The following is a 24645-nucleotide window of genomic DNA, read 5'->3' on the forward strand; positions in this document are numbered from 1 at the left end:
AACCATATGAAGCTGGTTTGATGGTGCTGAATTCTCTTAGCTTTTGCTTGTCTGTAAAGATTTTAATTTCTCTGTCAAATCTGAAAGAGATCCTAGCTCTGTACCATAATCTTCGTTGTAGGTTTTTCTCCTTCATCACTTTAAATATGTCCTCCCACTCCCTTCTGGCTTGCAGAGTTTCTGCTGAAAGATCAGCTGTTAACCTTATGGGGATTCCCTTGTGTGTTATTTGTTGTTTTTCCCATACTGCTTTTAATATTTTTTCTTTGTATTTAATTTCTGATAGTTTCATTAATATGTGTCTTGGCATGTTTCTCCTTAGGTATATCCTTTATGGGACTCTCTGTGCTTCCTGGACTTGATTAACTAGTTCCTTTTCCATATTAGGGAAGTTTTCAACTATAATCTCTTCAAATATTTTCTCAGTCCCTTTCTTTTTCTCTTCTTCTTCTGGGACCCCTACAATTCGAATATTGGTGCATTTAATGTTGTCCCAGAGGTCTCTGCGACTGTCCTCAATTCTTTTCATTCTTTTTACTTTATTCTGCTCTGCAGTAATTTCTGTTAGGTCCTTTTGATCTAAGGTATAGTACAAGTCCACAGTTTCATTGTGGATTTTCTGTTTGGATCATTTGTTGAAAGTGTGGTATTGAAGTTCCCTATATTGATCTTTGTGGGGGCGGGAGGGTTGGAGGCTGGGATCTCCTACTCTGTCAACTTGGTGATGTCACCTCCAGAAAAACAAAATATTTTTATAAAGAAAATAAAAGCTCCTACTAGCATGAGAACATATAAAATCCCACTATTCTTTTTGTTGAAATTTCTATACTAGTTAAAGATTAAGTTCTAAGAATTAGCTAAAAGGAATTTTTAAGCACACCATTAGTATTTTTTTAATTTATGTTTAAACATATAGAAACTTATTTAGATGACTTTATAGTGGCTCTCTGTATTTAGAATTTATCATAGAAAATATCTGAATGATTATATTAAAAAGAACTAGGGGAGGGGGTGGGGTGAGATATGACAGGGTAAGAGAGTGTCATGGACATATATACACTACCAAATGTAAAATAGATAACTAGTGGGAAGCAGCCGCATAGCACAGGGAGATCAGCTTGGTGCTTTGTGACCACCTAGAGGGGTGGGATGGGGAGGGTGGGAGGGAGGGAGATGCAAGAGGGAAGAGAAATGGGAACATATTGTATATGTATAACTGATTCACTTTGTTATAAAGCAGAAGCTAACACACCATTGTAAGGCAATTATACTTCAATAAAGATGTTTAAAAAAAAAAAAAAAGAACTAGACAGCTGTCAATTGACAGCATAGATTGGAAAATACAGCAACATTTTAAAAAATTCTGAAAATTTTGCCTGTTGGATTTTTGTTTTTGTTGTTTTATATTTGTTTAATTTTGTTGATGAAATTAAGAATTTGGGGGGATGAAAATGATTCTAACCCACAGAATAAGTTAGAATTTGTATTTTGATAAATATTAATAACTACTTAAATAATTAAAGCAAAATTCAACCAGTTGTTTGTAAACCACATAGACAAACTTGTCAACATGCAGTTTGTAAGTTCCAACCAGATACTGGGGACTTGAGATTTATGTTAACTAGATTTTCAATCTGTTAAATAGAAAATACTTAAAATACTTAACTACTGAAGCCCTCTGAAAATAATCACACTAGTAGCAGTGGGGAGAACATGGGCTTTAGAATAAATAGAATAGGGTTCAAATATAGACTCTAGTACTTATTTTGTGATCTTTGTGCAGTTATTAGTCTAACTGTCCCTCAGTGTTCTCATTCAAATTTTGAAGAAATTAAATAAATTAATCCATAGGAAGTCCCCAGCACAGTTCCTGACATATGTGTTCATTTCCTCCTCTCCTTTTCTTATGTCTTCCTAAATAATTCCCTAAATGTGGTCTGAATCAGGGGAACTTGAATAAAGTCCAAAGATGGGCATTAGAGTATTGAATGAATTCTTTAAATGAGCCTATTGTAGGTGTGTGCATTTGCCTGTGCCTTTTATGCATGTTTAAAAAATATTTTACATTAAAGACTTTTTTATATTTCCATCAGATGAAAACCACCACTGTTCTATACTAACTCACTCTATTTTATTGTGAACAACTGATACTCATAAAACAGTGTACTGGAGTCATGCTAGGATGTCTCACCCCTTGAAGTAAAAGGGACTCTATGAAATTTTGCTGCTAACTTAATTTTCTTTCTCAGAGTTAAATTTGAGGGGGGAGGTTAATACAGTTTATAATATCACTTATTAGTACTGTAGAATTGCACATGCAAGAAAAAATAGTCACCAGATTTTATCCATCGTTCATCTCCACACCCTCGTGTCTTTGACTCTGGCGTGCTCTTCCCTCTGGCTTTAAGGCATTACCTGGTCAACCATATTCCCTGCTTGTTAAAATGTTTTTCACTCTTTACTCTAAAGCTGGTATTATTTCTCCCATGAATTCTTCCTGAAAGAGCTGGTTTCTTCGTGTTTATTCCTGTAGGCCTTTTTGCAAATGTACCATCATTGTGTTGCAACTAGTATCCCATCAGTTGCAAAAATATGTTTCCCTGGATAATGTCCTTGAGTGTGGACAATGTCCCTCTCCACTTCTACACAGGGTCTGGTGTGCAGAGGTACGCAGTGTGGTTTTGTTGAATGAATGAGTACTTGAGCGAACAGTTTGGTGTATAATTGGACATCATTTCGTTTCGCGTTTAACAGAGTCAACAACCTGTCAGTCTGTGAGGGATTACACAGAATAAATTTTGGCCTAATTTGCAAGCATTTTATTTAAATTCTGATCCTATTATTGATTCACTTAGTCCTCAATCTATAAACATAGGTCACTTTGATAACTCAGTTTTGAAAAACACCTTTGAGAGTATAAAGCTGGATTTAAAAAAATCATCCTGTTCTTCCTAGAATACTGTTATTTTTAAGGAAAGTTGAACAGACTTGACTTTAGATAAAACCTTTTTTTTCATGTTTTCGTCTCCTGTGCTTTCTTCTCTGTTTTGCACAGTAGCAATAACTACTTATTGAATAAATATCCTGTAATAATGTTCTTGAGCTGCTGTGTTTATTTCTTCCCATGATCTATGAGCTCCAGAGGTTATGTGATCACAGAACAATCTCAGAACCACTCTTGACCAGAAAAGAGAGCTGACCATCACATCACCTGTCTTGCTATATTCAAATAGTTAAGTCACTTGACAGGCTCCATATATGGGAGCATGGAGGAAAAAGACAAGAGAGAATAAGAAAAAAGACAAAAAGCATTGATGAATATTTTTTGGGGGTTTGAAGGTATGATTCTTAAACACAGATGAAGAAAAATATTCATGGGAAGAGAGGACGATTTGTGGATTGTTTTCAATTTTTCCAAATCCCATGTGAACTCTTTCATTTTCCTTTCCCTTTCTTAGCTTATATACCCATATTTCCGCATTTACTCTCTATGAGAAGTGAAATATAACTCTAAAATCTGAGATGTGATGTGATATGCCGTCAATCATATATCCATCAGATAATTCCTTCTGTGTTTCTTTCACCTTGGGTTCTTAGAAGCCTGGATTGCATTTTATTCAGTCGTGTACTTCCACTCCTTAAGCCTGGTATTATGCTTAACACACAGACGATCTTCAACATCAGAATAACCAAGTAATCAACATATGCATACCTACATGTATGCATAAGTGTGTTTGGGGGTGTGTTTGTACGCACACAGTATATATATATATAAATAAACTGATTTTACATGATGGCTTTTAGTAACTAAAGTTTGCACAATGACTTTTAGAAACTATAGACACCCACAAATACACACAAGTATGTGTATGTGTATGCACACACACAAAAGCACGCTATGTATAAAAAACTAATTGTACATGATGTTGTCAGTGTTAGGACACACTACCCCAATATGACGTGTTGGCACATTGACTATTTTAAGCTGAAGGACTTTGGGAAAGGGCAGGTCTGGGAAGGACTTTCTGACCTTCCCCTGAAGCAGGTTACCAGGCCCTCATGTGAGAGGTGCCCTCCCTCTACCCACAGGAAAGGAGCATCCTTTTCTCCAGGGACAGGGTGCAGACTCTGAATGGACAGACCTTGCTAAGTGTCCCCCAGTTAACTACCCTCAGCTCACGTTCCTTTTGGTCCTATCACTGTTTCCAGGACTCTCCACCTTTCAAACCTGGTATGAAAACACTGGGTCTAACTGTGTCTCTGAGTCTTCATGTCCTTATGAAGATTCCTATGTCATATAAAACTTATATTAAATAAAACTGTATGCTTTTCTCTTGTCAGTCTGTCTTTTGTTACAGAGACTCAGCTGAGAACCTAACATGGGTAGAGGAAAGATACTTTTCCTCTCCTACAATGTCCGTTAGTAACGAGAACAAACTTCATAATGGTTTTTAGAGACTGGGAGCTCTTTACCACCCTTCTTAGCTCTCCCCTAACACTTCAGAGGAAGGGGTTTGGCCTCTTTTCTTTATGTGAGAATAGCTCTTACTCATGAAGGAAACATGGTTCTCAAAACTAGCCTTCTTGCATGATCACACACTATCTTATCTTGCAAAACAAAAACCAGGAGCACTTAAACATTATGGAAATTATGTAGCTGCTGATGAAAGTCACTGAACCTATATCTTCCATTTCCTTCTTCTGGTTTGTTCTCTAATTTACAACCAAAACTCCCCTATAAATTGAGCAAACTCTTGCTAATGGAAAAATCAGGGAATGAGAAGTTTTTAAAAAATATTTTAATGTTTTTGTTAAAGTATCCAATATAATAGGGAGAAATGATTCCCAGGATGTAAAAACTCAAGGCAAGATGATTTCTTCTTTTTTTCCCTGATTTTGAACAAAGTACTATGCAAAGGCTTGATTTAAAAACAAACCATCGAGTAGTTCTCAATTATCTTTTTCTATGTTGATGTAAAATTCCCCGAGTGTTGCCAAAAAAAAAAAAAAAAAAAAAAGTGCTGTTCAACCAGCCAGACTCAGTTTCTCTGTTCCTGAAAAGAGAGTTGATTGGCCTTCCTGAAGTGTTTTGAGACATAATTAGTTTATACTTGAAAAGCACTTTCAATGTGAAAGGTCCCATTCAAGTGTCAAGTGTTATTAATCAGTGAATGCCAGATTCAGCAGTTTTCTTTTACTTTATAAACTCTTAGTTACTCTTTAAACAAAATGCTAAATTACATGGCCTTATTTTCTTTCTTTAGAAATCTCTTTTGTACACGTTTTCCAACCTGCTTTTAAAATATGTGTGACATACCATTCTTTTCTCTTTTTTTGCAAAGAATACCGCCTAAAAGTTCTTGAAAATATTTCCCTAAGTATGTTTTTCTCTTATTTACACCACTTCCCAGGCTGAGTTCTTTGCAGCATAAACTGATGGCATCAATAATATAGTGAATCAAATTGTGACCCTTTGAATTGTTACTCTATTACTAATAGATTTGCAGGAGGAATACATTATTTGTAAACATATTTTATGATATAATAACTATTGTAATTCAGTGTAAAGTGTCAAGATTTATACAGACGCCTCTTTCAATTCAAGGGAAAATGTGAAGATCGTGCTTTTGGCTCCACCATGGAGCTGAGATAAGTAACTGCAGGCTTTAGAATTGATGTCTCAAATAGTATGAATCCAATCAGAAAGAATGGCTGAATTTATAATTCTTCTCTCCCCACTATATATGGAGTGAACTCTTTATAACAATATAAAAATCACATCAATATAAGCATGTGCCTCTTCAAAAGGTGTACTATTGGGAAGTTAATTAGTCTTTAGATTTTTATTTCAAAAGCAAACATATGAGAAGAGATTATTATTTTTTGTATACGTTCTAGTATACAGTATATAGTATAGTATATAGTTAAATAAGCTATAGTATAGTATAGTATAGTAGTTACATAAGCTATAGTATAGTATAGTATAGTATATAGTACATAAGCTATAGTATAGTATAGTATAGTATAGTATATAGTTAAATAAGCTATAGTATAGTATAGTATAGTATATAGTTAAATAAGCTATAGTATAGTATAGTATATAGTTAAATAAGCTATAGTATAGTATAGTATAGTATATAGTTAAATAAGCTATAGTATAGTATAGTATAGTATAGTATAGTATAGTATAGTATAGTATAGTATATAGTTAAATAAGCTAGCTATCTGACTAGCTATCTGACTGGTGTTTGAGTTCTGGTTCTTGTCCTTACTAGCTCTGACACTTTTAGCAAGATATGTGACACCTGCCTCAGCCATAAACGGGGTTTTGTGTAAAGTTAAATAAGTGGATGTATGTAAAATCTAAGTATAGTGGCTGGCCCAGTGACGTGCAGAGGTCAAGTGAATGCAAATTGGTGTTTGATGCTATTCTTTCTATGATTTGTATTTTTCTGCATCTATCAGTATGTGACTCATAAAAGACACTCAGTAAATATTGTTGAACTTAAGTGAGAGAACCAAGGAAGGTTAATTATTCATCAGAGCAAGCAATGATCACCAACACGATCATCGTCATTATCACCTTCAAACATTCAACATGGACAAAACATGTTAGCTAAATAAATAACAACATGCATTGTTTACATCCATAGTACTTGCAATCAATATGCGTGTTGTTTCCATATAGCTCCAGTTAATACGTAATTCAGCCCTGTCAATTTGCATACTAGCAATGTGTTATGTGGCAAGGGCAGAATTGTAAATATTTTTATAAGTACAGTTACAACAAAACCTGCATCTTAATGTTTCGTGGGCTCTGCCAATTTCAAAAATATATGTTGGTCTATTATGCTGAGCAACTTCAGAAATAGCATGTAAGATAGAGGGTTTTGACAGTATTGATAACTCAGTTACTAATACACATGATGGTGAGGCAGGTGTTTCTAAGATTAATGAATTAATTCATATTTTGTAAATCTGAAATAATTCATGTTTAAAAAAGAAACATAAAAATTCCATATCTTATTTCCAAATAACCACTTCCAGACTGTCCTTTCAGTTCTGAAGCAGCACAAAATTCTGATGTGGTGATCAGAAAACATGGTGCCAGTGATTTTTACCACTTAGCATATTCAGTTCAACTGAGATCAACTAATTCTATTGCATTTGAGCTCAACATGTATCTCCATGAATTGTTCCTGGAACTATAAAAATACGGATAAATAATATTTAGGTTTTTTCCCCCTTTTTCTTCATATACACCTAACAGCTTATGTACCATGTGCTGGACAAATGAGAGCTGAAGTGTACTAATGGTTGAATAAAAAAACTGACAAATAATTCTGTTTTGCAAAATTACTAGTGAGAGTATTGATTTAATGTTACTGAGAGACATAAAGAAATGTTTTACTTTTTAATTTAAGAATGCGTGTATTTATTTAGCCAGAGAAAAGGGCGCTATCTACAGACTGACTTGCCTGTTTACTTTGCCCTCTTTTTAATGCGTGCTTTATGAAACCCTGGTACTAGCACTGCATCTGTCCTTCTGACAACTGCTTGTCCCATCATGCCAGACTCTAAAAATAAAATGCAAAGAGCTTCTTACCCAGACAGTAGGAATTTACTTTTCCCATTATAAGTAGTGCTTTTAGTACAGGATTGATTTTTTTAAAATTAATTAATTAATTAATTAATTAATTAATCTCTGGCTGCACTGGGTATTCGTTGCTGCACGCGGGCTTTCTCTAGTTGCGGCAAGCGGGGCTACTCTTCGTTGCGGTGGCTTCTCTTGTTGCGGAGCACGGGCTCCAGGTGTGCAGGCTTCAGTAGTTGTGGCTTGCGGGCTCTAGAGCTCAGGCTCAGTAGTTGTGGCGCACGGGCTTAGTTGCTCTGCAGCATGTGGGATCTTCTGGGACCAGGGCTCAAACCCATGTCCCCTGCATTGGCAGGCGGATTCTTAACTACTGCGCCACCAGGGAAGTCCAGGAATGGTTTTTGTTTGTTGGATCCCTTCTCCCTAAAGATGAAACGGAGTGAGCTGCGGTGTGGGACTGTTATACCGTGGGTACAAAGCTGAGGATCAGCTGAAAGGATAAGGCAAGGACGTTTTTCACTCAACACCTCTCCCTCCGTACACCCAGTTGTTACCAAATCTCAGCCTCTCCTTTACAGTCTGTCCTTCCTCCGACCCCCCTTTCCCATTCCCCGTGCTGACATCTTACCCTAGGGAATCCTTATATTATAACTGAACTATTCAATAGCCTCTGGATTGGTATCCTTATTTTCAGTTTTCACAAGGCAAGCCGTGCTCCATATGCTGACAAAGAAATTCTCCAAAATACACCATCGTATGTGTCAATTCCTTCTTAGATGCTTTTAGGTGGCTCACTGTGGCCTACTTGCAGGATGGCAAATAGGTTCCGTATAAACGGCCAACTTCAGTCTGCAGTCAGGCTTACCTGGAGCGCTGTGTGGAAGTCAATTGTTTCCAGAATGACCTGGCAAGAGTGCAGTGATTGATTAGTGACGTCTGCCCCAGGGGTAGCAATGGGGACCTGCAGCCCGTCCGCAGTGGATCTTAGACCAGTCCCAACAGAGGAGAACCTATCCTCTCAATATTCTCAAATAGTACACGAACATGTGTGGATGTGTCTACTCAGAGAAAATAGTTTATGATTTGAAAGAATGATATGCATGACTCAGGCAAATGGACAAAAACACTATTTTCTCAGCTGTGTCAATTACTAGATTTGTGTGTGACTTCCTGCATTATTTAGTACAAGCTTAACATTCCTATGACTGAGTTTCCTATCATCAAAATGAGGACAACAGGGTTGTCAAAAAACTGTGTAGGTACGTGTAAATCATTTAGAGAAACGGCTGACACATAGCAAGCTCTTTAAAAATGTATGCTACTACTGTCGTCATTGTCTATCTTTACAACACCTTCGGAGGTCTTGGCTGTCCACCACTTGGAGAAGAAAATCAAGAAAAATGTGATTCACACAATATTTCCCACCACCATGTAGATAAGAGCAGGTGTTTACATACACAGATATGCATATATGTGTGTACATAAATATATAAAGTCAATGATATATGTGTAGAAATGTATTATAAATGTGTCTATGTGTATACATATCCATAGCGAGACATTGCTCTTCACCAGTGAAAACAATTGTCAATTATTCTACTTCCTGCCAGTTACTAATTAACTGAAAACAATTAAGTAATTAAAAATAAAGCATCAATATTTGTTTGTGGGAGAAGGAAGGAATAGCTTGTCTAATGGAAGAGTGATTACAATATTATTTCTAGGTAACATATCAGGCACCATCCCACCTCAAGGCATTTGCATTTGCTGTGCCCTTTGCTTGAGGTGCTCTTCCCTACGTATGTTCCTGTTGACCTTTTCTCCTTCCAGGCTGCCTAGTTACCTTCTTCTCAGTGAGGCCCTGCCTGCCGCCCAGCTTCTGACACACTGCCCCGGCCTTCCCTTCCCCGTTCCCTTCTGTTTTTGGTCCTCTACTGTACTAGTCACCTTCTATTATACCATGTAGTTTACTATATATTGTGTTTTTTTTACTGAAGTATGGTTCACATACAGTAATACGATATAAGTTACAGGTATACACTATAGTGATTCACAATTTTTAAACTAGTGTGTTGTATTTTTTAGACTTCCCATATAAGTGACATCACACAGTATTTGTCTTTCTCTGACTTATTTCACTTAGCATAATGCCCTCCAAGTCCATCCATGTTGCTGAAAATGGCAAAATTTCATTTTTTATGGCTGAGTAGCATTCCATTGTATATGGGTGTACGTATACACACACACGCCATGGATATATCTTCTTTATCCATTCATCTGTTGATGGACACAGGTTGCTTCCATGTCCTGGCAATTGTAAATAATGCTGCTATGAACCTAGGGGTGCATGTATTGTTTCAAATTAGTGTTTGTATCAAAATTGTTTCAGATTGTTTTGGATATATACCCAGGAATGGATGGGTCATATGGTAGTTCTATTTTCAGTTTTTGGAGAAGCCTCCATACTGTTTTCCACAGTGGCTGCACCAATTTACATTCCCACCAACAGTGCACAAGGGCTCCCTTTTCTCCGCATCCTCGCCAACATTTATTTGTGTTCTTTTTGATGATAGCCATTCTGACAGGTGTGAGGTGGCATCTCATTGTGGTTTTGATTTGCATTTCCCTCATGATTAGTGATGTGGGGCATCTTTTCATGTACCTGTTGGCCATCCGCATTTCCTCTTTGGAAAAATGTCTATTCACTTTTTCTGCCCACTTTTTAAAATTTATTTTTCATTGAAGTATAGTTGAATTACAATGTTGTGTTAATTTCTGCTGTACAGCACAGGGACTCAGTTATACATATATATACATTCTTTTTCATATTATTTTCTATTGTGGTTTATCACAGGATATTGAATATAGTTCCCTGTGCTCTACAGTAGGACCTTGTTGTTTATCCATCCTATATATAATAGTTTGCATCTGCTAGTCCTAAACTCCCACTCTTACCCTCTCCCACCCTCCTCCCCCATGGCAACCACCAGTCTGTTCTCTATGTCCCTGATTTTGTTTCTGTTTCATAGATAGGTTCATTTGAGTCATATTTTAGATTCCACATATAAGTCATGTCATATGGTATTTGTCTTTTTGTCTTTCTGACTTACTTCACTTATTATGATAATCTCTAGTTACATCCATTTTTTTTTAATCTGGTTGTTTTATTTATTTTCTCTCCCCACACTAGCATGTAAAATCCATGACAACGGAGAATATTCTTTTGTTTACTACTGTATGAACTTTGACTTACACAGTAAAAGACTGGTTTACACATAGTAGAAGCTGAAGAATTATATGAAAAATGAATGAAAGAATGATTCTTTTAGTTGAAATAGATAGACATCTGTAGTCATTCAAAAAAAGGGATCACTTATGACTATCCTACCTTATCTATAGGGCTCTTGATAGACTTGAGAAATGGAGGAGGATTTTATAAATAGGCCTTTTCCTTTATGCAGGGTATTTTGAAATGAATGTACAGCTATTTTAGGAAAACTGAAGATGAACTGAAAATGCTGTCAATTAATAATAATTATAACAATAAATTATTGCTATACACAAGTACATCTTTTTGTATTTAGTGAATGTTTGGCATTTTTTTGAGGAAATAGTAAAATCTAAATTCTATCCCAGAAATTCACACGAGGGCTCCTGAAACTCATTCTGAGGCAGTGAGGAAGGAAGTTGAGGTAGACACAGCTTCTACACTGCACCTGGTATGAGGGCCACAAGGGGAAAAGGTAAAACACTCATGTCCCTTTTACATCAGTAAAAAGCCCTTTTCTCTAGACATCTTTGGATGCATGATTATTATTCATGGAAACCATCAGTTTCCTTAAGTCCACCCTGTAACATGATAGATGAATGGCAGACAGTGGGCCATTATCTTGACAAGGTAGATCTTAGCAAGTAAAAGTCAAGTTAAATGGAAATCTGAAGTCAGGAAGTCAGAATATTATTATTTTCTGTTTGATGTTACTTCCACCTATTGTGAATCTGAATTCACACTTTTATTTTGACCATTAAGACTGTCCTTTCCTGGCTCACCTTTTGCCAGATTATACAAATGAATATTGGGGAAAAGGCCAATCATTTAACTGCTGATTTAATGGTAATATATGAGGTTTTAATACTATAGACTTAACATTAAGGGGATTTTATTTCAATGTTTTGACATTAAAAGCCGTCATTATAGCTGTTGAATATATTGTTTTTGTCCCTCCCCAAGTAATCCTTTCTATAATGTATGTTACCAATATTAATTAAACAGGGACCATAAAAAGTCCTTAAGTCATTTTTAGAAAATGTCTTCAAAGTGGTTTTATAATACTACTTAATATGTATGTTTGTAATCTGAAGAAAATACCTCAGCTGCTGTAGAATAGAACGGAAGAATACAGAATAAATGATGGTACGCATTGTGAGTTATCATGGTTAGAAGCAGATTTGGACACTGCATCTTGCATATGGGAGGTTTAATAGGAAATGTTATAGGAAACTGCATTAATAAGGGATGAGGGAAGGAGGCTGGGCAGAGAATGAAGTTGAAATCTGATGAAGCTGAAGCAGTGATTTCAACTGATTCTGAAATCAGAGAGCAGCTCTGAAGTGTGACTGTTCTTCAGAGCTGTCCCATGGAGGAAGGGGAGCCGAGCCTTTGTACTCTTTCAACGCTAGTTTGCAGGCTGCCCCCCAGGGCAGTGGTGGTGTAGATGGGGGTGTGTAACCTTACACACGACGGCCTCCTTCAGCCAAGGGCGCTGCCTAGAGAGGGAATTAGCTAAGAAGCGAGTTTCAGTCCAAGGTTGGATGTGGGAGGCCTCCTCTGGAATCCACTGCTGCCCACCTACTGCTCCCACCAGAGTTCACCCACCTGCAAACACCGTGCCCACATGTAGGCTGCTCCATCCTCCAGGAGAAGCTTAGAACAGGAAGGTTAGTGGGACAAACCAAGCCCCACTGTGCTTCTGGCCTAGAGGCCATAACTTAGCCCTTGACGCCACCTCCTTAACTACCTGTTCTGGACTCCCCTCACCCTTGGTTAGCACCTCTGCTGGACCCTGTGAGGGGTCTGAGGCCTGGTCAAGGTGCCCTTCTTAGTCTATGACTGGTGCACTTTTCCATTCATTGTCATGACTGGACAGAGGAGCATGAAGAAAAGCTCCTGTGAGTCATCAGGGTGTCCAATGCGTTTTTCCTGCTTCTGATGATCAGAGGCAATTCTCTGAAGGCTAGTTACTCCTTTCCTTGGCTGCTGGTTTCTTACCCCAAGAAGTACAAAGTGACTGGATAGCAGCGACAGCTTCGGGTGTCAGTAGATGTTCATGTATGCTCAGGTGGGAACTTTTTCTTCTGAGAACCAGGACTTCTAGACCTGCAAAGACTAGACGTGCAGGAATAAAGAATCACACATTCCTCAGTGGATCACTCCTGGTTTCACCTTGTTTTCCAGATGCATGTGCTCTAATTATTTTAATAATCTGTACAGAACCCACTGTGTATCATCTCCAAGGTGGTGCACCTCAAATTTGTCTCTGAGAGGTTGTTCCATTGCTCTCCTAGGCTAGTTGCTTCTAGATGGTGCGGTAGGTAACAGGCTAGGTGGGCCACGTGGTCATGCACTCATTGCCACTCTCCTTCTGTTCAAGGTGGATCTCTAGCACCAGCGGGGTGCTATGTGGGATAATGTGTCGACAGACTAAATGCTTAGTGTGGCTGCTCTGTAAACCCTTGGATAGACGTGCTGGTTGAGCTGTGAAAGGCAAGAAAGGCAAACTCACATTTGGATTGATTCCAGTCAAAATGAACTGCTGCGCCTTTCAGGGTGGATGGATTCCAATGTAATAAACTTACTCCTCAGTCCTTGCTGCTGGTAGGTTGGACATTTGGCAGTGACAGGAGCTAGTTCAACATGAGCGAAAGGAAGTTCAGGCAGTTAAGCTCATGCATAGACTCCATGCCTGCACCATAGCTACTCCGTTAATCATTATGCCAAGGCTGGGATCACCAAACTTGGTGACTGACATCAACGGGTCAGGTCTTTTGATCTACTTGTATGGTAGCTGTGCCATAGTGGGTGCTTTCCGACGGGCATCGATGTGCTATACAAATATATTCACATTTTCTTCCACTCATTGGTCCATCCAGATGTCTCCCGTCTAGAGCTGTCTGTCCGAATGCATCCACCTGATTAAAGATCACATATTATGATCTTTAATATGAGGACACATTTATCTACTCTACAAAAATTATTTTGATATATTTATAAAAACAAGCTAATTAATTTACTCTCAGTCAAAATTAAAAGATACTGAAAATGTTATCAAATACGTTAGGTAGACTCTATGGATGATCTTTACTAAACAGAACATCATCAAATATGGAAAATGCTGTCATGTGGAAAAGGAATTGGACGGACACTGGGTGGGCACTAGGCATAGAACCAGGACCAATGTCCAGGGAGACAGATTTTATTTCAATACAGGGAACAATTTTGCAGCTGAGTTGTATGGGATGGGGTTGGTATAGGGGAGGTAAGTCATCCTGATATTGTAAGTCTTTTAGCAAAACTCTGACAAGCTCTTTGAGTACATAGTTGTGCAAGCTGCAGGATCCTATTTTGGGTAAGAGATATTTGAGGATACTTCCAACACTGAGATTATAGAAATCTAATCATTCTCCACAGGCAACGATAATATTCAGATACACGTTCATTTATATGTTCATTCGTTCAAAAACTATGTATTGAGCATTTACAGCGTGTTAGGGATGACATATTTTCTTGGCTTTGTTTCCTTGGATGATCAGGATAGAAAAGTAGTCACTATTTTGGAAATACATCCTATTTTCAAGTACCAAAGAGAATTTGGACCTGCAGTGTTAAAATTGTACAGATGTTTGCATTCAAGCATACATACAAATGTAATGTTTTTAAATAAGTATTTCCATTTCTTTACATGAGATAAAAGGGTGGATATTTGATAACAAAATAAATTTGTTTAAAGTTTAGATATTAGAGAAAACTGATGAATGAAAAATGTTCTTATTTTAACTTGATGAGTTCTGCTCATGTCAAGGTATAAAGGGGGCATGTCTCGGTGTACAGAGAGTACAGTTTTTAGCATTTACTTGCAGCCTCACCCTTAGCAGTTTTATGACATAATGCTGCTATTTTGGTATTCTTCATGGAATTGCAACAGACAAATCCAGTTTTGAATTCTTGCAAGCAATTCCCAATGAAGCCCTTGACAAAAAACCAGTTCTTAAAACCTCCATTATCAAAAAGTCTATCTATCTATCTATCTATCTATCATCTATCTATTTGATTGACAGATATAAACATTTATGATCCCTGTTTAATACAATGTCCAAGTTTCTTTCCTGAAACTACTTTTGAAGTTTTCACTAAGGAATGGGAAACATTAATTTGAAAGCTTACCTCATAATATTGTATAAAGGAAATATTATTTAGAAAAAGAATATAGCCTAGATTTTTAATTTAATCAGAATTGTCTATTTTACAAAAGGTTAAAAATCAATTAATTTCAGTAAAATGCTCATGCTTTTGTTTTAATATAGTGAGCTCAGATGTTAGAACCAGAGACACTTATTGAGTTCCTAGATCTGTCACATATTAGCTGAGTGACTTTTTGTAATTTCCCTTACCTTTTTTGAGTTTTGGTTACCTTATCTTTAAAATGAGAATAATTCTTACTAAAAGTGTCGATAAAAGAAAGGTTTTGTTAGGATTAAATTAGATAATAAATGTAAAATATGCTGTACAGTGTGCCTGACACATAAAGAGCAGTTAACAAACAGGATTATTGATAGTATAATACAGCATTATTACTAAAACTTTAATCATTAACTGCTTAGTAATGCTCTAAAAGAGTTCTTTGTTTTGATCATAATACTGTGAAGTTTAGCCTGAATCAAATATCACCAACAGATTTGATTTGGGAGAATTCCTCTTCTCTATCTTGGGAAGTAGACTGTTGAATTAAATGCAATTCTTTCTGTGGTTTACTAAGAAAATAGAAACATCATGATAAGAGATTAACTAATGAATGAGATTCCCATTCTGTGTATGCTTATGTTGATTCTATTTTGCCTATGTAAATGAAACTTTATATTAGGAAAATTCTTAACATTTCAGAAAACATCTTCATCTGTTTTGATCATCACAATAACCCTTGAAATACTATAAATTTCTGATTCCACAGTTTTGTAAGATGACACTCAGGATACTTAAAAGTCTTTCCTGGTTATTCAGATGGTGAATAATGCAAGTGGGGTTTGAACACAGATTGTTTTGTCCTCTTCGTTCTTTTCGCTACCAACAAAATATCTCTTAGCCCTGCTCTAAAGGGGATCTCAAAGATATATTAACTAGAGGTGAAATCACAGATCTCAACTGGTGTGGTTACAAATAATTTAGGGTACCAGAATTGTTGACGTAATTCATAAACTTATCAGACGTAATTAACATGAGCTCTCCTTTACTTTGATTTTTTTTTTGATACATGATAGATATAATCAGACCTGAGATGTTCAGACAGAATCATATAATAAATAGGGAAAAATGAAGAGTGGCTACTGAATAGAATTAGACAGTGATATGCAGTGGTGATTTTATAAAAGATATAAAGGAGTTAAAGATACGTTGCATGTGGATTTGCATTGTTCCTGGTTACTGTCTCTTTCTCTCTCTGATCAGTCCTCACCAATACTTCAGTATATCTGTTCATTTGCAATAATAGCTGTCTCTTTTATAAGAAACAATGTTATTATATGGTTGTGAGTGTGTGTGTGTGTGTATCCAGTTAAGTTAGATCCTCAAAGACTTATAGAGGATAAGGGGGCAGAAATGCACGAGACGTGAAATCTTGCAAGACTTAGATTTGTTTGGATGTTATAAAGATGGCCCAGCACAAGTTTTGGGAAGAGTAAGTTCTCAATAAAATGTGTTGAGTAGAGTAATGAGTGGCTACTATCAACCCTCAAGGTGGTCAGACAGGTTCAGAGGCAAGGATGGCTGACCCACTGACTTTTTTTAATGTTCCCATTAAAAGTTTGAGAGGCTTATATGCAGTGACTTTAAGATCCATTGTGTCTTACAAAAAGGAAGAAAATAATTTAAATTCTCGTAAACTAGTGGTGTTTGGAATCTTTTCATTTTTCTTTCGATAATTACTTTAAGATAAATATACTTGCAGAGCACAAAATTAAATACCTTCCTTCCTCTGATCATTAAATGATTAATGTAATTACATTAATTAAAGCTTTATTATCAGACGTTCTGCAGACTCATCTTTTCTTGTGTCTAAACTGCTGCTTTGGGCAGCACTTGATTCCGCTACCTTTGCTACCTCCTCGTGGGATCAGGAAATTTGACAACTGCTAAATCCAGTGATGGTTTTTGCAACTTCATCTTTTTTGGCTCACCAGTTTTATCTGATGGAGAGGACCACTGCCTCCTCTTTGAAACAGTTTCTTCATTTGGCTTTCTTGGTTTCTCCCAAACCAAACTGAACACCATCTCTCAAGGTCTTTTGCTGGTTTCTCTTAACCTCCCCAAGCTTTTATTGTTGGAACACCTTTGTTCTCTTATCTACCTGCACTCACTCTCTTGATAATCTCATAACATTGTATGGCCTTAAATACTCTCAGGACTTCTAGATTTATGTCTACAACTTAGATTCCACACCCCTCTGCCCCAGTCAAGTTCCAAGTCTTATATCCAAACATTTGTTCACCATTTCCGCCATTAGCCATGTCAGTTCATTAAGTCCAACCAAACACCTGGTCTTCTCCCTAGAGCCTGTTTCTCTCAGGGTCTTCCTATCTCAGTAAAAGATAGACCCAGTTCTGCAAAAGCTTAGACCAATAACTTGGAGTTTCTTGGGCTCTCTTTTCCCTCCACACTCCATGTTACTTCCAATACCTATTCAGCGCAGTTTTATAGTGAGAATATTCCAAGTCTAAGTACTTTTCATCATCTCTGCTGCTCTTGTCCTGATACCAGACACCCCCATTGGATTACAGCAACTAGTCTCTTCCTTCCTATCTACTGTATCATCTATTTCAGCAGCTAGGATGGTCTTGTTAAAAAGTGAGTCAGGTCATGTTAATCTCTACTCTAGTCCCTTCTGTGACTTCCCACCTCAGACTAAAAGCCAACATTCTACTATAGATTTAATTCTCTACACTAGATCATAATATCCGCTCTGGCCCCCAATTCACTCCTCAAGCTCCATCCCCAAGCTCCATCCCCTCCCTTACTGCAGGCTGTTCCAGGTGCACTGCCTTCCTTGCTGTTCTCAAACATCCCAGACAAACTCCCACCAATGGGCTTGCTGTTCCCCTACCTGGAATTCCATCTCCTGTGATACCCAAAGTTCACATCCTTGCTTCCTTCAATATTTGTCCAAATGTTACTCACTCAGCAGGGACTTTCCCATATGCTTTATTTGACATTGTATCTCACCCCACCTCCTGGCATTCCCAACTCCTCTCCCCTGCCTTACTTTTCTCCATGTCTTAATTTTTAATCATCAGCCTCTACACTTGACTTGCTTCTGCTGTCGATTGTCTGAAGGCAGAGATGTTTGTCATTTCAAGTATTCAGTATATATCTGTTAATTGATATTAGTATACCCCAAAAGGTAATAATGTTTAAAAATATTAAATTCATTTATTTCATATCCAGAAATTTTGTGTCAGAAAAAATTAACTTATATTCAATATATAATATGTGTATGACCTTCTTTATTTTCTCTTTCTCAGAAAAGAAAAAAAAGTGGAACATGGCAAATATCATTCAATGGCTCCTTAAGCATGTTTCACTGGCTTCACTTACATTAATTGTATCTTTTTAAAATTTTCATTGATGATATGTTGTCTTGAGCTATTATGAGAAATCTTTCCTTCAAATTTAATATTAACTTTATTACCACTTGACTTCATCATTCCAAACACAATTTAGACTTTTCACTGAAATAAATATTGTTCATTTATTCAGCACAAATATTTTAAAGACATAATATGGGTTAAATACTCTTTTTAAAAAGGTGCAAGGCACAAATATTGTGTACGAGAAGATAAAGGTCAAATCTAAGGTAGAAATCTGATATGTGACCTATATAAAATTATAATCACACAAACTAAAAATATAATTACATTTATATAACATGTAAAGTATAAAGGAATAGTTGATTATGTAATTTTACCTTCCGCACAACCTTCGTTTTTACAGTCCCCCAAAAAACATGAACAAAGCAGCTTCAAGGTTATAAAACTAGACGATCATTCCTTCCAAACTCAGTGTTTTTGTTTAGCTCCTTTAATCTTCCACAGAAGTAAAAGTAGAATAAACAAAAGAGAGAGAGAGCAAGAGAGAAAGGAAGGAAGGAAGGAAGAAAGAAAGAAAGAGGGAAAGAAAGAAATAACATTTTTTTGGTCAGAAAAACAAGGTAAATATTGTATACTGGTTAAGATCTTGGAATCTGGAGCAAAATACCTGGGTTTATATCCCTGCCCTCCCACTTACTAGCACTTACTGAGCAAGATCCTTACCATCTTTTTGCCTTAGTTTTCTAAGCTATTAAGCAGAGACAGTAATAGAACCTACAGAATAGAATAATTAATAAGATTAAATGACAGTGCTTCAGAAATGCTGGTATAAATGTCTGCATTATAGTAAATGCTAAATCAATATTTGGTAATTAAATGTGTAGGGAAAGAAAATATATTTGAGTAAAGGTATATTCTGTTGGCAGAGGAAAAAGTATATTTAGAGGTAAATTTGATGACTAAGACTTTAAATACTGTAAAGAACTTGTGTAGTTTGAAAATATTTAGGCCAAGAAGAAATAACCTCCTTTTTCTTTTTATTTTAGCATTTGTCACTTTTTAATTTGTACCGCACTTAATTGCAAACACTTTTTAACTCCTTTGTGGTGCTGAAAACACTGTGAGAATGTTCACCTCTATATCCTCTGCCCAACTGCACTTGAATATATATAGAAATTGACTAGGGTTTTTTGGTGAAGAATTTCAGCGATGATAGAGACTGGGAAATATCGCATTTTAATATTTATCCTAACCCTTATTTCTCTTTATTGTGTAGTGGCAAATGCTAAAATTCCAGAAAAATAAATTGAAGAAGATTCCTGTAATATGTGTCTTAATATAATCACACAAAATGAATAGTATAATTTAAATTTACTTTTATTATAATTACTATTAAGATAGTCACTTTCCAATTTTCACTGGAGGATCTTTTTTTTTTCCCCCAAAACTGAGGTAACTTAGCCAAAGGTAGACTAATAACAAAGTATCCTAATTGTTTATTCAGAGGGAAAAATTTCAATATTTTTATATTTCAGATATCATTATTGGATCAAATAACAGAATATTTCTCAATTTCTAGACACATTACCTTTATGCTCTAGAGTCTGTGCTTTCTGATAAAAGCTTGGAAAAACTCAGATCTAAATAAACTCAAACCATATTAAGATCCTAGGTAAAACTAGGTATTAATTGTTTCACTGATAAATTTCAATATAACCTCTTAAAAAATGTAGATAATGTACTATCGTAGGACCTTAAAATCAATTATTTTTAATCTTCTCTTACAATGTTATTATAACATGTTGTTATATTTATTAACAAATACTTATTTGTGAATCTATAGTGTTCAGGTAAAAACACAAACAGAGATTGTTGATGACCTTTCTTTGGTTTATGAAACAACAGACATTCACCAGGCTTATCATTTTCTGATGTAAAGCATTAAACTAATAAATGTGAAAAAAATTGTTAATATGGCAAAATCATGAGCAAATGTTTTTCTTTCAAGTTCACTTACTACTGACCGCCCCAAATGATCTTCAGTTGACAGTCAGTGTCAAGTGCCAGGCACATGGGGGCACCATCTCTGCCCAATGTTTTGACCTCATCAGCCCCCAGCCCCAGGCCACATCTCATAAAGCAGAACCACCTAGCTGAGCCTATGCAAACGCATGGAATCTTGAGAGGTAGTCAAATATTTCTTTTAAGTCACCAAATTTTAGAGCAGGGCTTAACTAAAGCAATAGCCTCCTGCCTTTTTCAAGGTAGGGCTTAAACCTGGCTCAAGTGAAAGTTAATGCAAACAGCTGAGCTTAGGCACTTCATTACAGTTGCCTTCATGTTACATTTTCAACTAGACTGTAAGTTATTCAAGGTCCCAGTTATTGCTTTATTATTTTTTTCTCCATGTGTCCCCGTAGGTTTTAACACAGTGCTAGGCACATGGTACTCTGATAACCTGAGGTTGCCAGTTGAGTCATAACAGAATGGAGGAGCAAACGGGGTAAAAAGGGGGTCTCTGGATATAAGACAAATTTTAAAGATAGAAGGATTTTGATTAAATCAATATTAATAACCAATTTTAAAAGAATATGTCTGTGTTTTATATATATATATTTATATTTATATTGGTATTTAATCTGGATTAGCTGAACAAAGGAATTAGTGGTCACTTAGAGGGTTTTTTTTGTTTGTGAAACCTAAAATATCAATTTTAGTTAGAAGCCTTGTCATCTGTTAGAAATTTACATGTGGAATTGTGAAAGAGGTAATAACTAACTAAACAAATAAAATGGGGGGGTGGGGGAATGATTGTCTAGAGCTACACTGTAAAAGTAGGGGTGAACATAATAATTTTCTGCTTCCAGTCTCTGCCATGTGTTCTGCCTGTACTTCATGTGGGAAGTAACAGTTACACCCATTCACTGTAACTAACCATGTTCTGGGAGTGGGTACTGTTTGCAGGAATGTTCACTAGTGTAATAATAATGAAGCACAATTCAAGTCAGAATCCTGGATTTAGCAACCAGAATGATGTCTGTTTGTTTGTGATCAGGACTTGTTTTTTTGTTTGTATGCTTGTTCTGTTTTGGTATAAAGAAACTGATATTATTTAAAATGTGAGGGATTTTGATTTTCTAAGTCCAAGGGCATTTTTGAGTTCTTTTACTTTTTAACTGTTAATAACTCTATCTAGAAGACAGGAAATATCCAGTATACTTAAATAGTCCTCCAAAGTCTTTTCCTTCAGGACCCATCATCCCAGCAAACCTCTCCCTGCTATGTTGCTTCCCAGAATTCATAGTTCCATGCTTCAGAATTGCACTTGCTAAAAGAGAAAAAAGGAGGTTAGAAAATGCAGGGTATAAAAGGGAGTGTGTGTGTGTGTGTGTGTGTGTGTGTGTGTGTGTGTGTGTGGTGGTGGTGGTGAAGAATTAAATCCCTTGCTCTCCAGATTCCAAAGTGGCACTTGTGTAAAATGAAAATGTAACTGTTCTTTAAGTAAATGACATATTCAGACATATTTATTAAATGTGTTTATATACTCTTTTGAAATGCAAGTAATTCACGGAAACAAATTTGCAGCACAAAGCTTTATTCATGCAGTCAGTCAATAGGTACTGTTCAGATACACTTTAAAATTATAATGTGAGGAGCTGAAAGCATAACTTTACACTCACATACATCTACGTCTTTATCAAGTGAGACAGGAGAGAGAAGTGGGAGGGAGAGGGCGGGGAGGAGATGCAGGAAAGGAGAGAGGGATGGAGAGGAGACGCAGGAAAGGAGAGAGGGAGAAAATACCGTTCTGGACCCACCTTCTCATCCCCCCCAAGCATGTGGGCATCACATCTAGTTGTAACAAAGAGATGAGCGTGGCGTTTCCTTTCGGTTCCGCACAGGCTGACAGAGCGCGCGCTGCGTGCGTGTCTGTCGTCTCCTCCAGGTCCCCCTTCCTCCCGGGGTAGGAGCCCGGGAGTCCCCCTGCTCCGTGCCCGGCCCGCAGGTCCCTTGGAGACGCGGCCACAGGTTCGTGCGTGTGCGGTCCGGGGCGGTGGTCCATCCCGATGCTGGGGAGAGGGAGGAGGCCCTCCTGCCCGAGACGGAGCTCGACCCCGACTCGGCCCGCGGACGGTGGCAGGGGTGTGCGAGGTCACAGGGACAGGCAGCCCCGCGGCGACCAGCAGCGCGGCGTGCGGTGGCGCGGGCGGGGTGGCACCGCCGAGCTCCCCCGGCCCGGGCGCGTGCAGACCCAGGTAAGCCGCCCGGGCTCCACGGTGTCGCTCCGTAAGCCGCTGCCCGAGAGAGCCCGAGCCCCCGCCCGGCCTCGCGTCGCGGTCGCAGTCCTCCTCCTGGTCCAACGCGCACCTGGCCGGGCGGCCGGGGAGCCCCCGGGCGGGACCTCCGGGCTCGGTTCGCCTCCGGGCCCGCCGGCACCCCAGAGAAGCCGGCGGAGACGCCGCAAGCAGCCGGCACCCTGTCCCCCTGCGTCTCGGGCCTGGCGCCTTCGGGGTGAGGCGAGCGGGGACGCCGGCCTCCCCGCGGGTCCGAGGTCGCGCGAACGGCCCCGGCGGAGACAGGAGGTCGCGTAGGCGAGAGGCTGGACTCCCGGTCCCGCGGCGGCGTCGCCGCCCTCCGCTGCCCGGCGTCACGGCGGGCTTATATAGGAGCTGGCAGCGGGGGGACGCCCTCCCCACCCGGCCCGGGCTCCCGCACGTGGCCGGCACAGCCTCGTCCCCGCGCAGGCAGGCGACCAGGCTACGGCAGCGGGAGCAGCGCGCGCCCCTGGCTCCTCGCCCTCGGCGCGCGCGCCCCGCGAGCCCGCTCAGCTCGGGCGCCACCCTCCCTGCCCGGCGCGGGGAGCGTGCGAGCATCGCCCTCCAGGTGCGGCGATGCTCCTCGGGGCACGTTCCGGCGCCGGGAGAGGATGGTAACGGGAGCGCCGGGGCGTGAGAGCGTCGCCGAGGAGAGGGAGCGATTGATGGGCAGGGCGCGCACTTGGCGGAGGACAGCAGCCCGGGCGCCGGGCGAGCACAGACGGCGCGGCGCCGCCGCCGCCCGGCCGGACTCCACGGACCTCCGGAGCCTCCTGCCCCCGGGCCCCCGGGGCGCCGAGCCGCTGCCCGGGGACGAGGGTGGTTGGCACCGTGCGTGAGCGCCCGGGAGTTCGTGGACCTCGCTCCAAACAGCACTTCTGCCCCGGACCCCACTTCCCCGCCCGGACCCCCGGGAGCCCGCCAGCGCGCTGGCCGCGGAGGGACTTGAACTTGAGTTCAGGTGGGTTATCCCAGGGGGAGCGCAGGAGGAGACGTCCAGGGAAGACGGAAAAGGTGATGTTCAGTGTCCAGAGCGGACCCTTTTCTTCCTGCCACTTGCTGGGGCTGAGCCGCTTCCCACGCAGATCTCCTGCTCACCCGCCCCTCCCCAGCCCAGCCCTCCAAACTCCCGTTTTCTTCAGTATCCAGCATGCTATTGACCTTTTCATAACTTATGATTAGTCTCTGAAACGATCATATTTACTCCGTTGCTCTTTTAATGGGAGGTCGATAGGCTGAATGATTTCCCCAGTCAAGTCATTTACTTCTGAGCCAATAGATGATGCCTTCGTCATAGTTTTCTGGGGGGAAAGTAACTCTGCGTTGCTTCTGCAGACGCCCAACTCCCTCTGAATCGTGCACCTTGGTGCTGAGCACACAGCAAAAGTTTTTAGCTTCTCCTCAGTTTCTGGTGCTTCTCAGGGGAGAGGAAAGGACTTTGGCTTTAAACACAAGAGGCGGTCAGGGAACCATCTCCTTTAACTTTTCTTCTCTGTGATCATTTGCAATGAAGAGAAAACAGAAGAGATTTCTGCAGATGACTTTGTTATTCATGGTGGCTGTAATTTTCCTGCCCAATATCGGTCTCTGGTCTCTCTACAAGGATAAGCACCTGGTGAAATCGACGGAACCCGGAGAGCAGCAGGTAAGTGCCGCGCTTACCTGGGAAAGATCCCAGGAGGCTGGTGAGGTTGCAGCCGCGGCCACAGCTAGCAGGTGTGCTGCAGCCTTGGGTTCACTCCCAGGTCTTTGCAGAGCTGATGTTACAGGACTCTAGACACTTTGGGGTTTAAGCAAGTAGCCGTTTTAAGGTCGCGATCAGTGACATGGGAGAAATGCCAAATAAACTAGAAAAGAAGGATGAGAGGCCAAGAGGAAGAC

The 24645-nt window shown here is 39.4% G+C and overlaps 1 protein-coding gene and 1 long non-coding RNA gene across 7 annotated transcripts in view; both read left to right on the plus strand.

Moving 5' to 3' along the window:
• GALNTL6 (polypeptide N-acetylgalactosaminyltransferase like 6) overlaps nucleotides 1-24645 on the plus strand; it is a gene marked incomplete at its 3' end in the record, with an annotated part of 1719480 nt that overhangs the window by 517945 nt on the left and 1176890 nt on the right. For 3 of the 6 annotated variants that reach the window (XM_082402128.1, XM_082402131.1, XM_082402130.1), the window contains exon 1: nucleotides 21841-22704. The exons of 2 other annotated variants lie outside the window; for them this stretch is intronic. In XM_082402128.1, coding sequence (XP_082258254.1) covers nucleotides 22516-22704 — 189 coding nt within the window. In that variant the 5' untranslated portion in view covers nucleotides 21841-22515. Of the gene's footprint in view, nucleotides 1-21840; nucleotides 22705-23302; nucleotides 24410-24645 lie in introns of those variants that run through there. One more of the 6 variants, XM_082402129.1, reaches the window with a different exon arrangement.
• LOC309633393 lies at nucleotides 5912-19027 on the plus strand. Its single transcript, XR_014247494.1, has 2 exons — nucleotides 5912-5956; nucleotides 6036-19027. It is a non-coding gene; the product is annotated as an uncharacterized lncRNA (long non-coding RNA).

The sequence above is a fragment of the Balaenoptera borealis genome (assembly GCF_965194805.1).
Source record: "Balaenoptera borealis genome assembly, chromosome: 8".
NCBI classification, from domain to species: domain Eukaryota; kingdom Metazoa; phylum Chordata; class Mammalia; order Artiodactyla; family Balaenopteridae; genus Balaenoptera; species Balaenoptera borealis.